General features: G+C 46.2%; 1 protein-coding gene across 4 annotated transcripts in view; it reads left to right on the top strand.

Annotated features, from left to right (window-relative positions):
* Positions 1-11,626: 11,626 nt before the first annotated feature.
* The window catches only part of LOC119275624, an 8,135-nt gene continuing 2,527 nt past the window's right edge, over positions 11,627-17,234 (top strand). The window contains exon 1 of one of the 4 annotated variants that reach the window (XM_037556502.1): positions 11,627-11,681. In XM_037556502.1, coding sequence (XP_037412399.1) covers positions 11,637-11,681 — 45 coding nt within the window. In that variant the 5' untranslated portion in view covers positions 11,627-11,636. Of the gene's footprint in view, positions 11,682-16,635; positions 17,192-17,234 lie in introns of those variants that run through there. The other 3 variants (XM_037556500.1, XM_037556501.1, XM_037556503.1) reach the window with 3 other exon arrangements.

The following is a 17,234-nucleotide window of genomic DNA, read 5'->3' as shown; positions in this document are numbered from 1 at the left end:
CCGGAAGGCACATGTGATGGCATGTCTAAATTTCATCACCTGTAAGATAACAAGCGTGATTGTTACTTTCTTTTTGGGCTTGACAGCGGCACCATATATATGTATGCCTTGACAGCGGCACAGGTGGAGTAATAAGGAAGAACCAAATTGTCATAAAGAAAATCTGTAACATCTCCACTTTTTTCTGGTCACATATGACACCATTTAAATCGGTCGTTTTTTTAAGTGTGTTACAAATTCTTCAAGTATGCTTGTGAAAATAACAACCATGGTCTCGATGGTGATACGTACTACTATATGGATCTTGAAGATAATAGTTGCACATTACCAATTTGGAGGGCGGTGCCCAGTACAACGAGGAGCACAACAACATCTCGTAGACTGGACCCCAAAATTTGAATTGAAAATTAAAAGACGGTTTTGTATCCAGAAACCCTATATATGCCAGAAAACCTTTCATTATTAGATTTGTAGTTTATTACTCCCTCCATTTTTGTATACAAGGCCACAAACCCATATTACAGATACCAAGGTAGAAATAAATGCTTACTTAAACCAATGTTGCAAGCTTGTACTTAGAAAAGGGATTACTTAGAAAAGGGATAATAGACCAACAACAGAGTGATATTGCTTAGAAAAGGGATTTAATATGTGAAAGGTCGAAGTAATGGGTCTTCCTTTGTGGTGATAAGTTGCCTACTTAACTGCTTTGATACGGCAGGAGTCATTGGTTCAAATCCAGTAGTAGGTAAGTAGCTACAAAAATTACTAGATAGCATTGGACTTGCTTCGCTTTGCTATATAATAACTTTTTCTATCCCTCTTCCGTGTTTCTTTATATCAACTATAAACCACTCGATTGTCTATAATTGGGTGGGGGAATCCAGTTGACTGCCTTGATTCGTATCCTAGCTCGTCTAAGAGCGAGCTTCGCTTCAACCAAATCTTTCATACCCTGAGCTTTACTCAAGTTAGCTTCGGCTATTTCTCGCTTCTTCTTTCACTTCCACGCTTGTGCTTTCAACAAGTTTGTACCAATCACTAGAAGAAGAAAAAGAAAGAGAAATGATTGTCTTTGTTGCTCTCCATTATAGGTTTAAAATGTGCATGGTTATATCTGCATTTTATAGCCAACACAAACACTTTGATTTGTAATTGAATGCTTTAGATTTTTAATTCTAAATCAAATAGGTATGATTACACGATCAATTGACACTATTTGGTGTAGCATGTTGTTTTGCATATAAGAAGGTTAGGAAGATTTGCAACGGAGATGTTGTCATGCCAACATTGCAAGTCAACCTGACAGAAGGAAGTCCTCATAGGGGCTTTAGAATATTTATATCCCGTTGTAACGCATGGGCAATTACCTCGGGCTCGAGGACCTAGCCCGAATGAAATTTGTACACATTCATGCTGAACAATATTTTCTATTATCTAGATAATTCACATTCAAAGATTTTTTTTATGATTTGTCGTAAAAAATTATGTACACTCATTTTGACATATATTTTCCTTTATCTAGATTTTCAAATTTCAAATTATCCTAATTCAGAAAACAATGTCGTTGATTTATCAAAAAGAATTTACATACATTCATTCTGCACTATATTTTCTTTTATCTAGATTTTAAAATAGAAATTGTTCCAATTTAAAAAATTGATTTGTCCAAAAAATTAACTTACATTCATTCTACACTATATTTCCTTTTATCTAGATTTTAATTCAAATTCAAAAAATATATTTGTTTTGTCCAGAAGATTTTATGTACATTCATTCTGCACTATATTTTTATATAGAATTTTAAATATACATTTATTCTAATTCACACATAAATTGAGTTTATTTGTCCGAAAAACATATGTACATTCACTGCACACTATATTTCCTCTTATATAAATATTTAAATTTAGAATTATTCGAATTCAAAGAAAAATTTCGTTGATTGGTCCAAAAGATTTTATGTATATTCATTCTACATTATATTTCCTTTTATCTAGATTTTAAAAGTAAAAAAGATCTATATTTTGCACAAAAGAATGTGTTGGTTTGTCCAAAAGAATTTGTTACTTTGTCCAAAAGAATATGCATTCATTCATTCTGCACTACTTTTTACGGGAATATATATTTAAAGTTAGGTAATATGTGCAAACAAAATCTACCTGTGCATAAAAAAAAACATACATAGTTCGCTGGCATTGGGGTACATAAATTTTAAACTATACAATACATAGCACTTTTACCTCTATTTATCACTAATAAACTAAAATTAAATCTATCTGATGTAGAAAAAAAAGAATACAAAAGATAAAATCTGTTTATGCTATTAATAAGTGTCATTGTGGCCTGATGGTTGGCACTGGTACACGAGCTCATAGTATCAAACTGGGGCTTTCCTTTTCAGTACACCCTTTTGTTATTTTAATTTCTATTTTAATTTATGCAGTACGTGTTAAATAGATTTAAATGTGCATTTTAATGTCAGCTATTAGTTGGTCTAGTGGCTCTCTATGCCAGGCGGATCGTGGTAGCTCGTTGCTTCGAATCCCATCGTGTGCTGCAGCTTTTTTTCATTTTATTTAAGGACTTTTTGTGTAAATAAATAGAATGTATGGGTCTTTTTTAATAAAAAAACAGCCTCAGCCACTGACAGTGGCCCCGCGACGTTGGCATGCGTAGGGTTACGGTATGAAGCACCGTATACGAACGAGATGACAATATCAGAAACATGTATTTTACAAGTTTGTGCACTAAACTGACTATCGGATGCAAGTTTTATGACTCCCGGTGTATTTACCTCGTACTATAGCATCAATATAGTAAATGCAGCGAGTACATGCAGCCACCAACACAAAAATTTATTCACATAAATATATGTTGGTTAGGGATAACACAGAACGGCCTAGGGTTCCTCTCGCGCCTTCGCCGCCGCCGGCCACCCTTCCCTCCCCTCCCGCGCCTCCAGCCGCCGGCAACGCGCGCCGTGCAGCGCCCCCCTTCCTTCCCCCTCCCGGCCCGCCCCCCGCTTCGCCTCCCCGAGCAAGGCGACCGGGGGCCTATCATCCCGCCCCCCTAGCTCCTCCCCCTCCCCTTCCCCTCCTCGCGCCGCCGCCGGCGTGCGCCATCGGCCCCTGCCCGCATGGTGTTGGCGGCGGTGGCGGCCTTCCCTTCCCCGCGCGCGGTGCCATGGCTCGGGTGGTGGCGTCCCGGGGCGGTGCTCCTCGGTCGACAGTGGTTCTGACAGCGGCGGCTGCTCCTAGCGGCGCAGCCCCGGGTGGCCTAGAGGCAGCGGCGTGGCCACTTGGCGGCGTGCCGGCGCGGTGGATGGTGGTGGCGCCCTCCCGGCCCAGATCTGGGCCCTTTTGGGCACCATCTGGGTCTGGGCGGGCCTGACTTTGTCTCCCCTGCGGCAGCTCCGACTGGGGCGGTGGTGGCGCGGCTCGTGCGGGGGGTTGTGGAGACGGGGGCTCGTCTACTGCAGCTCGGCGACAGGTGCTTCACGAGCCCCTTTTGGGCTCGGCTAGGCCTCGAGGGTACGCTCCCCTTGCCGCGTCCCGTCGGTGACCGCTGATGGCGGTGGAGGTTGTCTCCTCCGGCATGGTTGTTGTCGCTGCCGCTCCTCGTTCCCGGCTGCTCCCTCTCGTCCTTGACGGTCTCGCTTCGATGACCATGGTGAGGCGGCGGTGATGATGGCAAGACCGTGGTGGCGCACGTTCGTGGGTGGCTTGTCTGGTGGAGCGCATCGGACCGTTCGGGATTGTGAGTGGTTGGTGGATGGGAGAAATCCATGCCGGCTTGCCGGCACCGACGCGGTGACGCCCATGGTCGCCATCGTTCCTTCCTGAAGGGCGTCGGGTCTTCCCCTTCCCCACGCCCCTCCGCGAACCAGGGGAAACCCTTGGACTTGTCCGGTCAGCAGCGTCGTCGTCGTCGTCGTGTTCCTTCCTGAAGATGTTGCTTGGTATGCGGAGGTTCGAGGTGCCTGGAGCGAGGTGGTACATCTCCGGTGGGCGCAACGATTTCGGGTTATCATCGTTTTCGTCGATCCGACGTTGTTAACATTATTTTCTCTCTTCTTTCTATTTTGTTTCTTTTAGGCATGCTTGTGTTATTTGCCCCAGCATTGGACTCTTTATTGTATCGGGCGGTTGCTATATCTATATAGCGGAGCGAAAGCCTTTTTCGTTGGATAACACAGAACCACACCACAAAAGGCCCATCAAATCATCACATTATAAATAAAAATAAAACACATTCCATCATCTCCCCCACCCTCCAAACTAAATATTTCGTTGTTCCAAAATCTAAGAAGTATTATTTTTTTGAAAAGTCAAATATCTTTAACTTTGACCAAGTTCAGAGCAAAAAGTATCAACATCCACATTATTAAACAAAGAAGTATGGAAATTCATTTCATGATGAATCTAATCATACTGATTTCATATTATGAATTTTGTTATATTTCTCTACAAATTTGATCAAACTTAAAAGGTTTGACTCTTCAAAAAAGTAACATGCATTATATTTTTTAACAGTGAGTAATTATTTATAAAACCCTACAACAGCAACGGCGCAGCAAAGTGCGTCTAACCCTTCTAGTCTAAGATGATCTACCACAAAAAATCGAAGAACAAATGGAATCACATCAACCTGATGGGTGCCTATGTGGCGATGGACTCGATCAGTACCGAAAATACTTCTGATGCGCCTGCTTGCCATGATGCACCACCTTTTATTGTTGTTGATAGATGCATGAAAACTGTGCATTGCCCATGTTGTCTTAGTATAAGTTGAAAAGAGATAGAGAGGAGGGCCAAAGCGCCGTTAGTGAAGCATCGCCGGAGCCCAACCAACCTCAAGAACCAGCCCTAGGGTTTGCAGCTGCAGCCAGGTGGCTTGCACGAAGGTGGAGGGGCAGGGGAGGGAGGGTGTCGCGGCTGTTAGAAATAGGCATTTTGTCCAAAGCACCGTACGGACGCCTCTGTCCATAGGGTCGCATCCCTTCCTCTATATGGACGCCTGTGTCCGATACAGACGCCTCTTTCTTCGTCGGTGCTCTCTCGAGGCACCCCTCTACTTGTATATATACCCAATTGATCAATGGAAAGAATAGACTGATTCATTCAAAGGAAACGTTCCTGGCCGGGGCACCGGCCGAACCGTTGCGCCGGTCACGCGCGGTTCGTTCGATTGCAGCAGATCGTCTAGCCCGTGTGCGCCCTTATCTGCTGACCCCACCGCTTTTTAATCTACTGACCCCAACTGCTCCTCTTCCTTATCCTTTCTTTCTTATCCTCTCGCGTTCCCAGCCACACAACTATTCTTCCCCCGCGTCCTTTCCCTCCCGTGGTCTACCTTCAAATAAACAGCTCGCCGGCGGCGGAAGAGGTGTGTGGCGAGCGAGCGACCCCGGAGGAGCACAAACGAAGATGCAGAGGTGCGTAGAGGACGACTGTCAGCGAGCGGAGGTGTGGTGCTTCCAGCTACAGCGGCAGCCTGTGGATGCTGGCAAGAGCTACAACCATGGCGGCCAAGTGCTGGAATCTGCAGAAGTTTTTGCTTCAATCGGCGTTCAGTTTTTTGCTGAAACTAGCGCTGTTCTGTATGTTTTTGCTACCTCCGTTTTGTATTTTGCTGGAACCAGCGTCGTTTTTTGCTACAACCGTGTTTTGATTTGCTGGAACCAGCCCTCGACTTTGCATCTTTGCTACAACCATGGTGGCCAGATGCTGGAACCCGCACAATTTTTTTGCTTCCATCGGCGTTTTGGTTTTACTGAAACTAGCGTCGTCTTTTGTATTTTTTGCTACCACCCTTTTGCATTTTGCTGGAACCAGCGTCGATTTTTGCTACCATCCCCTTTTTGATTTGCTGGAACCAGCCCTCAACTTTGCATCTTTGCTACCACCGGTGTTCTGGTTTGCTGGAACAAGCTTCAATTTTTGCTACAACCATGCTCTGATTTTTGCTGGGACCAAACCATGTTTTTGCTACAACCTTTTTGCTGCATTTATATTTTTTTTGCTGGAACCATAATCTGATTTTGTTGGAACCATGTAATTTCTTTGCGACAAGCATATCAACGTTTTGCTGAAAACCATCTCATTTTTTGCTGGAACCACACAATTTTTTTTGCTGGAACCATATAATGTTTTTGCTGGAACCATGTTTTTTGCTGGAATGTCTCTGCTTTTTTTGCTACGAACGGCATCGAGATTGATACCGTGGGGCGACGAGCTGGGCGACGGAGGTGCTGCGACCTGCAACCGGCGCACGCCGGAGCTGCGGCCGTTGTTATGGGGAGCTGCAACTACGGGACACGCTGCTGCATGCACGGAACCGACGGGAAACACGGAAGGAGACGACGGTAGCGAGGGCAGCGACCGGCGGCGAGGGAGGCAACCGGCGGCGAGCGCGGCAAGCGCGGCGAGCAGGGATGGTGGCCCGGGGTGGCGAGAGGGCGCAGGCATGTTCGCTGCCGGGGAGAGAGAGAGAGATGCGGGGGGGATTTTGACCCATGCGAGAGAAAGGAGGAGGAACAGATCCTGTGGCCCACCTTGCTCAGATCGAACGACCGCCAGCAGACCGGCCGAAAGTTTCGGCCGGCGCACCGGCGCAGAGTGCTGGCCTTCATTCAATCAATCACTTCTCCTTTTCACACTAACACGTTATCAGTACTTTGCTCTCCGAAGAGCGAGAAGGCCAAGCAACTCGCGGCGCTCCGCCCGCGGCCGCACCACGGCCTCCGCGCCGCCGTCCGCCCGGCCTGGCCCGGCCGCTCGGCCGCTGCCCTGCGCTCAGCCGCGCTGCGCCCGTGGCATCTTCCGGAGCCCCGTCCTCCCAGTTCCCAAACTCTTCGCCAGTACGGGTCCTCACGACGTCCGGCGCTACGAGTGCAGAGGAGACGTCGGCCCCGACGCTGCTCCTCTCGAGACGGCACCTCACACGTTCGGCCGGCTGCCCGCGGCCGCGCCTCGGCCCCTGCGCCGTCGGCCGTGCCCCTCGCCCGGCCTCAGCGCCGCGCCCCCATCCTCAACCTCAACACCTCCATGGGCGTGCAGATCGAGGACGAGGCGTCGTCCTCCGAGTCACCGCGCCCCCCGGCCCCAACGCCACCGCGCCTCCCGGCCAGCGGCGGAGCTTCACGGGGGCGAACCTGGGCGGTCGCCCCCCCAGCAAAATTGAACTTTTTCTAGTACACTGTAATAGCACTGCAGCCCATAACAAATAAGGCCCATTTATCTACTAAAAATGCTAATGAGGCCAACAGCCAGCAGCAACCCGGCCAGCTCTGTTCTTCTCGGTCTAAAAAAAGCTCTGTTCTTCTCGTCTAGACCTCGCGCGAACTTGGCCTTGGCTAACGGCGACCGGCTGGGGCTGGGGCTAGGGCAGATGTGTTCGGGCGTGGGGCACGGCGGGCCGGCCGCCACGGGCGTCCGTTTTCCTGACTGTCAGATGGCCAGAGGCCTCAACGCCTCGTCACGGCCCCGTTCAACATCAGGGCGACATCGGTGCTCCGCGAGGTGAGCCAGTGATGAGCAGCAGTCTACTCACCATCTCGAGTCCGTAATTTTAACCAATTCGATTAATAGTTTCCTGCTGCATCTTAATTGGTGGGGAGAAGTTCTAACTAGGTCAGATATTTTGGACTAAATAAATTTGTTGTTTACGGCCTAAAGAACCCAAGCTAGCGATGGTTAAGGGGAATACTAATATACGACTGATTCATTTTATACAAAAGAAATAGAGGTGAATGTGAAGCTAATGAACCAACATTGACCGAGTGGTCGACCAACTGTCTTGTTGATCCATTTTGAACATCAAAGTCATAAAGAACAATGACATCAAACTCAGACTATTAAATTCTTATTTCAAGGGATTGAATTCTTGGAACGGCATCCAGCATTGTACGTGTCCACATATTTGGCAATATCCACCTAATCAAAGCGATGATGAGGTGAGCAGACTTGAAGCTATGTCTTATGCAGACCCTTTTGAAGAATTGCAAATTTTAAGATATGCAAGATTGACACTTCACATATAATTGATTCCATCCTTACAATTTGGGGCAGTTGTACGATTTGGTATGAAAAAGTGTTGTAGCTTCGCCCTTCCTAAGATTTCTTTGAAGCTCCGCCACTGCTCCCGGCCCCGCTTCGCCGCCGCCTCCATCGCCCTCCGCTCAGGCGCCTGGGGCCCGGCCGGCCTCAACCTCCCCGGATACGCTGCGGAGGAGGGCGGCCCCTCCTAGAGCTCGCCGGCGCCGGGCTCAGGCAGCCACCATCGTCGGGATCAGGTGGTGAGTGGAGAAGCGGAGAGGCAGGGATGCGGTCAAACACGACCGCGCCCCCTCCACTCGCTCTCTTATCCATCCGCTGGATTAAGCGTCGGCCGGCCTGGGCCTGGGCCGAAAGACCAAGTGGGCTGCATCCCACTTTAGAAAAAAAAACACGGGCATAGGCTAATTTGCAAAAAAAAATTGCATTAGCCCAACTATCTGTACTATTTAGTATTTATCAAGTTTTAGCTGGACGCGGCGTTTCGGTGCCCGAGCTTAGCTGCTCCCGAAATCGTCGGGAGCAACTAATTAACGAGCGCTCTTTCGGGAGCCTCGCAACGATCAGCGCCACTTGGCGCGCTCTCTGCCATTTGCCACGTGTCACGCTCTGGGTGCTCCCTCCGGATTTTTATTTTATTTTTCCGCACGCGTTGGCTTTTTAAACGGTTTTTTTCAGGTTTTTTTTACATTTTGGTTTTCTATCGGTCTTCCCTAGCTTTTCGACAAAAAAAATTCGAAAAAAATAATATTTTTGCGTAAAAAAACGCATTTTTTCATGAGAGTCACGGTTTTGTTTTCGCGAGAGTCACGGTTGTGCTTTCGCGAGAGGCACGGCCGTGCCTTGATACGTCTCCGTCGTATCTATAATTTTTGATTGTTCCATGTCAATATTATTCAACTTTTATATATTTTTGGCAACTTTTTATACTATTTTTTGGCACTAACATATTGATCCAGTGCCCAGTGTCAGTTCCTGTCTATTGCATGTTTTTTGTTTCGCAGAAACAGAGAGATAGATCCAATCTCGGAGGGGCTTCTGCCCCTCCCAAGCTATGGGAGCCAAGGACCAGAGGGGAAACCCTCCTCCCATCTAGGGAGGAGGTCAAGGAAGAAGAAGAAGAAGGGGGCCCCTCCCCCCCTTGCTTCTGGTGGCGCCGGAATGCTGCCGGGGGCCATCATCATCACCGCGATCTTCACCAACAACTTCACCGCCTTCATCACCAACTCTTCCTCCCTCTATGCAGCGGTGTAGCCTCTCTCTTACCCGCTGTAATCTCTACTTAAACATGGTGCTCAACGCTATATATTATTTTCCAATGATGTATGGCTATCTTATGATGTTTGAGTAGATCCATTTTGTCCTATGGGTTAATTGATGATCGTGATTGGTTTGAGTTGCATGTTTTATTATTGGTGCTGTCCTATGGTGCTCTCCGTGTCGCGCAAGCGTGAGGGATCCCCGTTGTAGGGTTTGCAATATGTTTATGATTTGCTTATAGTGGGTTGCGTGAGTGACTGAAACACAAACCTGAGTAAGTAGGTTGTTTGCGTATGGGATAAAAGGGGACTTGATGCTTTAACGCTATGGTTGGGTTTTACCTTAATGAATCTTTAGTAGTTGCGGACGCTTGCTAGAGTTCCAATCATAAGTGCATATGATCCAAGTAGAGAAAGTGTGTTAGCTTATGCCTCTCCCTCAAAAAGAATTACAACAGTGATTACCGGTCTAGTTATCAATTGCCTTGGACAAATAACTTTCTCGTAACAAAAAGCTCTTTACTAATATTTACTTTATTGCATCTTTTATCTAAACAGCCCCTAGTTTATATTTACGCGTTCTTTATTATCTTGCAAACCTATCCTATCACACCTACAAAGTACTTCTAGTTTCATACTTGCTCTAGGTAAAGCGAACGTCAAGCGTGCGTAGATTTGTATCGGTGGTCGATAGAACTTGAGGGAATATTTATTCTACATTTAGCTCCTCGTTGGGTTCAACACTCTCACTTATCGAAAACTGTTGCGATCCCCTACACTTGTGGGTTATCATGCCTCTTGGTAACGGAAAAAAACGTGTTTTCTGTTTTTTCTTCTTTCGCGAGTGGCACGGTTTTGCTTCCGCGAGAGGCACGGTTGTGCTTTCGTGAGAGGCACAGGCGTGCCTCTTTCGAAAAGGGAAAAAACACGTTTTCTGTTTTTTTTCGCGAGAGGCATGGTTTTGCTTCCGCGAGAGGCATGGTTGTGCTTTCGCGAGAGGCACGGGCGTGCCTCTTTCGGAAAGGAAAAAACGCGTTTTCTGTTTTTTTTCTTTTGTTAGAGGCACGGTTTTGCTTCCGCGAGAGGCACGGTTGTGTTTTCGCGAGAGGCATGGGCGTGCCTCTTTCGGAAAGGAAAAAATGTGTTTTCTGTTTTTTTTATTTCGCGAGAGGCACGGTTTTGCTTCCGCGAGAGGCACGGTTGTGATTTCGTCAGAGGCACGGGCGTGCCTCTTTCGGAAAGGGAAAAAACCCGTGTTCCCGGTCCGGTTTTTTCGTCGGTTTTTTCGTGAAAAAAAGTTCGTCAAAACCTATCAACATGGGATCTAGTTTTGAAGATCTCGATGCGAGGAATCCAACAGTGAAAGCGGTTCGAGATTTGGATGCACAGTTTAAGAGATAAAACGTTTTGAATAAACGAATCTACGAAAAAAGGAAAAACTCCCAGGTTGCGACAAGTTACGTACATGCAGCGCGCCACTTGTCGCAACTTGGGGAAGTTGGAGTGATCTCCGCAAGGAGTACTCCTTAACTAGTGATTTCGGAAATCGTCGCGGTCCAGTTTGGCCTTGGGATCCGAATAAATGGGCCTGTGGCGTCTGACGCGAAACTGGAGAAAAGGGCCGTGTGGGAATATACAGTATAGAACAGTACCTCTGGTGGGGCCAGATCGTATTGGGGAAACGGCGGACGCGGACCAGAACGTTGTCATTTATCCCGAGCCGCGGATCAGATAAGGTGTACAGGATAGTATTCTTTTTCCCTTGTGATTTGGGTGAGGTGGGCGGCGGGCCGGCGGCGCTGGGCGTGAGATGGGGTGGCGCGCATGATAGTGGGCCGCTGAGAGTTCTCTGTTGCGGCCGTGAGGGAGATCGGCTGGGGCGGCGTGTCACGGTGGTGGGCGAGGCTGCTTGGTCGGCTGCTGTGGATTCACTTCTCAGGGTCTCTCTCAGAGGTCGCATATGTTGGTGATGGTCTGTGGAAGGAGGGTTTCCGGCGGGGGGGCAGCGGGCGCTGTCTAGCGGGGTTTTTCGTCGCTGATCTGCGGGTATTCTCTCTCAAGATTTTCCTTTGGTGCATTCTGATTCTTTTCTTCACATTTTTGGTTTTGATGTTGAGCGTCCCTGTGTCCGCTCTGCTCCGGCTTCTCCTTCACCTGCTGCACTTCCTTGCCCCGTCCAAATTAGGTGGTCGGCAACTGCAGCCTTCAGCCGTCCCTGCAGCTGCCTAGCGTTACCCTCGGACGCTGCCGACACGTTCCTGGGCACACTATCGGCGCCCATCCTAGAAAAACTCCACCTCACATTGAATCTGAACCCGTGATGCCCCCTCCCAGCCGTCCCTCACCCCCTTGCACCCCTACACCTGTAAGGCTTCTTCTCTCTTAATTTCTTTTGGTTCCCAGCTGTCCTATTGAAGTATTATGCATCGGTTTCTTCAACCTGTGATAAAGGGGGCTGAGGAATAGATTTAATACAAATTAAGGAGATCGAGAATTAACATAAACTTGATTTTGAGATTTGAAGAAATGTGATGGTAATGAGTGATAGGTAACTGGATCGGTTAGGGTTAGGAATTCACGGTGAACCTACCTTCTCCTTGTCCAGATGAGGAACTCCCGGTGCTGGCCATGGTGACGGTGGCCGGTGAAGGCAGGGAGTGGATCGCGGCGGTGGTGGAGCTTCCCGTCGGCCTAGCGCAACCCTAGATTGGATTGGTGTGTTGGTGGTGTTGTGGTGCACGGTCAACCTCGTGATGCGTGCCCCGGCACCCCACCTCTTTATATTGCGCTGGCGACAGGGGCCCACCAAACCATGGTTTGGTTGGGCGCCCCCGATCAGGGCGCGAGTCAGGGGCCCGTTCGACCCATTGGGTTCGAACGGGAGAGAGATCAACCTAACATTCTCCCCCTTGATCTCAAGTTTACTTTTAATCTTATACTTTCTAGTTTATTTGTTTCATCACATATTGGTACATAGAGCATGTTTCATCGTCACAGCTTAATTGCCGATAGAATCATACAGCTACAACATACGTTATGTTCAGAAACAAATTATGTTCCTTTTGGGCCTATCCAAAAATCATAAGGCTTTCCTTTAAACCCATGCCGGCTAAGTGTTCCTTGAACACATTGGGTGGTAAGCCTGCATATCCTTTGTCCTTATATGCTCGAGACTTATAGTTTGATCCTGGATTTTATCTTTCACAACATAATACCATATCTCTATTGTTTTGGCAGCATTACTCGACTTGTTGTTGTGAGCGTAAAATACTGCGGGTTGGTTGTCACAGTACATCTTTAGTGGTTTGTGAATACAATCTACCACTTTCAAGCCGGGTACAAATTTCTTTAGCCATATCGCCTGCCCCGTGGCTTCGAAGCATGCTATGAATTCTGCATACATCGTGGATGATGCAACTATTGACTGTTTGGAGCTTTTCCATGAAATAGCTCCCCCAGCGAGGGTGAATATGTATCCTGACGTGGATTTTCTATCATCTCTGTCCCCCGCAAAATCTGCGTCTGAATACCCTTTTATCTTTAGGGATCACTTCTCCTGTATATTAGCATGTAGTCCTTCGTGCCTTGCGCATAACGCAATGCTTTCTTTACCATCTTCCAGTACTCTAGGCCTGGATTCTCTTGATATCTACCGAGTACCCCGGTGATAAAAGCTAAGTCAGGGCGAGTGCACACTTGTGCATACTGTAAGCTGCCAACTACCGAAGCATATGGTACTGCTTTCATTTGATCGATCTCATACTGGTTCTTGGGACATTGGAATTTCCCAAAACTATCGCCCTGGACTATTGGAGCAGGTGTGGCTTTTACTCGCATGCATATTATACTTTTTAAGAAACTTTTCTAAATATGCTTTCTGCGATAGTCCTAAGACTCCATTGTTCCTATCTCGGTGAATTTCTATGCCCAAAACATATGATGCTTCACCAAGATCTGTTATGTCAAAAATTGAGGATAAGAACTTCTTTGTTTCTTGTAGTAGACTAACATCACTGCTAGCAAGCAGGATATCATCCACCTACAAGATCAGGAAAATATATTTCCCATTTTTAAACTTTGCATAAATGCAGTTATCCTCAATATTTTCTTTAAATCCAAAACTTTTAATTGTTTCATTAAACTTTAGATAGTACTGTCTAGAGGCTTGCTTTAATCCATAAATGGATTTCTTCAGGCGGCATCCCATAATTTCCTTGCCTTCCATGATAAAACCTTTGGGTTGTTTCATGTAGACATTTTCTTTTAAATCCCCGTTGAGAAATGTCGTCTTTACATCCATTTGATGTAACTCTAAATCAAAATGAGCAACTAATGTCATTATGATTCTAAAGGAATCCTTACATGAGACTCGAGAAAATGTCTCATTATAATCTATCCCTTTTCTTTGTGTAAATTCTTTTGCCACGAGTCGTGCTTTATACTTTTCTACATTCCCTTTAGAGTCATACTTAATTTTGTAGACCCATTTGCAGCCTACTGTTTTGGCTCCTTTAGGAATTTCCTCTAAGTCTCAAACATCTTTGGAACTCATCGATTTCATCTCGTCTTCCATTGCCTTCATCCACTTCGATGAATGAGGGCTTCTCATGGCTTCTTCATGTGAGGTGGGATCTTTTTCCACATGAACCATTTCTGTGTTATAAACTTTAAAATCAGTAGAAATAGCTGACTTTCTTGGTCTTGTAGACCTTCTAAGGGCCTCAGTTTCTGGCACATTTTGTGCCTCAACTTCTGATACTTCTTCAAAAATTTGCTACTGCACCTCCCTTTCATGCTCAACAACAGGTTCAGTCGGCTCCAGATGGACAGGTTCCGGTTCTACTCCCATAGTTGTCATGGGTGGAGTTGCAACTGGTTGTGAGAAAATGGCTCCTGAATCATCGGATTAGGTTCATGCACCCTCTTCTCCTCGAGATCAATTTTTCGAGCTACCAAGCTCCCCCTCATCATTTCGTCCTCTAAGAATACTACATGTCTTGTTTCTACAAACTTTGTACATCTGTCTGGGCAGTAGAAACGAAAACCTTTTGATCTGTCTGCATAGCCAATAAAGTGGCAACTCACTGTTTTGGGATCTAACTTCGCAATGTTTGGATTAAACATTTTAGCCTCAACAGGGCACCCCCACACACTGAAGTGTTTTAGGGAGGGCACCCTTCCTGTCCATAGCTCGTACGGTGTTTTGGGCACCGACTTGCTTGGTACTCTATTGAGAATGTGAATGGCGGTTTTAAGCACCTCCATCCATAATCCCAATGGCAAGTTGGAATAACTCAGCATGCTGCGCACCATATCCATAAGTGTACGGTTGTGCCTTTCAGCTACTCCATTCTTTTCTCTTAGAGTGGGATACATTAAAAGCACATGAGTTATCATATCTTTCTCTTGCCAGAATTTCTCCCGCCATACGGGATTTTTGACATAATATTATGCCAGCTTTACCCCGTTACGCAGGTATTTTCCCAGACTTTTCCCGCCATGCAGGTTTTATAATAATCATCTTTTCCCGCCATGCGGGTAATTCCCTGTAAGGGAACATAATTGCCAGAATTGGCTTTTTTGACTGCATATTCAATCATCAAATTTAGGAATAAATCTGAATGCTCTTTGACACACATGCTTGATCTGACGTTGGTCAAATTAAACAAGCATGTTCCTTGTTTCATCTCAAATCATGTTGACTGAAAAAACTTCTTCATAGAAACTACATGAAAGATATTCATCAACCAAGACTCTCAATGATCTATTTCTTTTCTTTTGATGTCATTCCTTAGAGAGAACATACTCCCTCACGTTATGACCTTTCTTTCATCTTACGGGTCACAAGTACCCAGCCATTCGCTTTCACGAATGAAAGCATAAAAACTTTTAGTCTGAGAAAACTTAGCCAATAATCAACAACAATGGGCATAAAAATAACCCTACATTGGTCTGGTTAAAAGAAATGCACATTAAAATTTTGAAACTTTCTTTTATATTCTAAATCATCGTTGTGGCAGAATTAGAATAAACATCATCCTTCTACATTAATTCCATATCACCGTTGGGCGGAAATGAAAATAATGCATATAACTCATACACAATGTGACTTTCTAAGAATTAATCATCATCAACAACTTTATTGCAGCGGGAACAAGAGCATTTCTTGATCTTTATCCGTTCTCTGAAAATTGATCACTTTGATACAAAATTTATTAGAGATTTTAACTTTGAACATAAGGCTCATAAAATTATAGCACTGTTATCATCAACGTTGGTCAGAAAATAACAATACCATATTTTAACTTTAAAACAAATATCTTTCTTTTGTCATAGTGGAAACTATCTGCATCTTATTTCACCCAGAGGGGAAAAACATTGCTAAAAACATTTCTTCCAATTAAATTTTCCTGTTGATTCCAATTTAATTGGAGGATAAAAACTTTTACTTTGCAGCGTAAACTTTATAATATTCTATTCAAAAATAATTCTGTACTTTTTTACTCAATAAGCAATTTTAACCGGTTGGTTAAAAAATGCATTAAAGAATCAACAATTTAATCTTTTACTTTAGTTCTATTCACTTTTAAAAGAGCACCTTTAAATTTCAATAATAAAACATGACCGTGTTATTAACAACGTTGGTCATAAAAATAACATAATCATATTCATTTTAATATTCACTTTAACATGCTATTAAAAACTTAATTCTATCAAAATTTTATTTTCTTTGTAAAAGAGCACTATTAATTATTTACGCAGCGGAAAAAATATGAATAAAAAATTCATGAAATTTTTACTTTTTACAGAAACATTTCTTTGACCAAATAAAAATTCATGAACTTTGTTATTTTCTTTATAAAATTCACGAACTTCCCTTTTTCTTTTCAGTAACATTTTTGTCATTTTTTCTATTTTCTAAATAAATATTCGTTGGAATTTTTTTTGCATAGAAACTATATATAAGATCTGCCCAAAAGCTGGACAAAATTCATCAAAACTCTGCTGTGTAACAAAATAGCAGAGAAACCCCCCTTTTTTTGTGGTGTATGCAGCCTACAGTCTGCTACTGCGGGCCGCGCGGTTGTGGCCCGAGCGACGCGGCCCATGGCCTGCGCGCTGCGGCAGCCGGCCTCAGCCCAGCGCGTGGGCTGCGCCCGCGGCGGCGGCCTTGGCTTCTTTTAAGCCCAGTGGCCCAGCAGCGGGTTAGGTTATCGATCTGGGCCGTCCGATTTCATCCGACGGTCGACCGCGCCTCTCGCTAGAACAAAAACGAGCAGCCCGGCCACCCGATCAAAACCCTAGCCTCCTTTCGATTCTTTCTCTCCGCCTCGCGCGCCCCCGCTCTCTTCTCGCGCACTCCGGCAGCGGGCAACCGCGCCGCGCCGGCGACGAGCGCCACCGCGCCGCGCTGCGCCATGCGAGCCTCCTCCTTTTCCTTCCTCTGTTTCTCCCCGTCTCCCGCAACAGAGAGCGTGAGAGAGAGCAGAGAGGCACAGCCCGCCTAACCGATGCGGCGGATGGGGCCACCCCGGCCACCGGCGACGGCGACGAGCCGCGCTGTGCGAGCCTTCCCTTTCCCCCTTCCTTTCTCTTTTTCACCCATCCACCACCTCCTTCTATTGGAGAGAGCCGTCAGCTACGGCGCGCGATACGGCGGCGCCCTCCCTGTCCGCTTTGCCGGCGTGCGCGAGCACCTCGATGGTGAACGCGCCGCCGTCAAACGGCTCGGTGGTGGTGCATGTACTTTGCCCCTGTGAGAGGGTAGTTCTTCGTCCCTGTCGCCTCGGCTTGCCGATGCGCGACGGGATCGAGAGGAACAGGCGCGGCCTTACGGCGGCGCTCTTTGTCGGCGAGGCCCGAGGCCATACTCCGGTGAACTTTTGTGGTTCTTTTGTTTGCTTTTCTCTGCCCTGCT

Source organism: Triticum dicoccoides, chromosome 3B, assembly GCF_002162155.2.
Source record: "Triticum dicoccoides isolate Atlit2015 ecotype Zavitan chromosome 3B, WEW_v2.0, whole genome shotgun sequence".
Lineage (NCBI taxonomy): Eukaryota > Viridiplantae > Streptophyta > Magnoliopsida > Poales > Poaceae > Triticum > Triticum dicoccoides.
The sequence above is the reverse complement of the archived record's forward strand: the minus strand, read 5'-3'. Positions and strand labels throughout refer to the sequence as shown.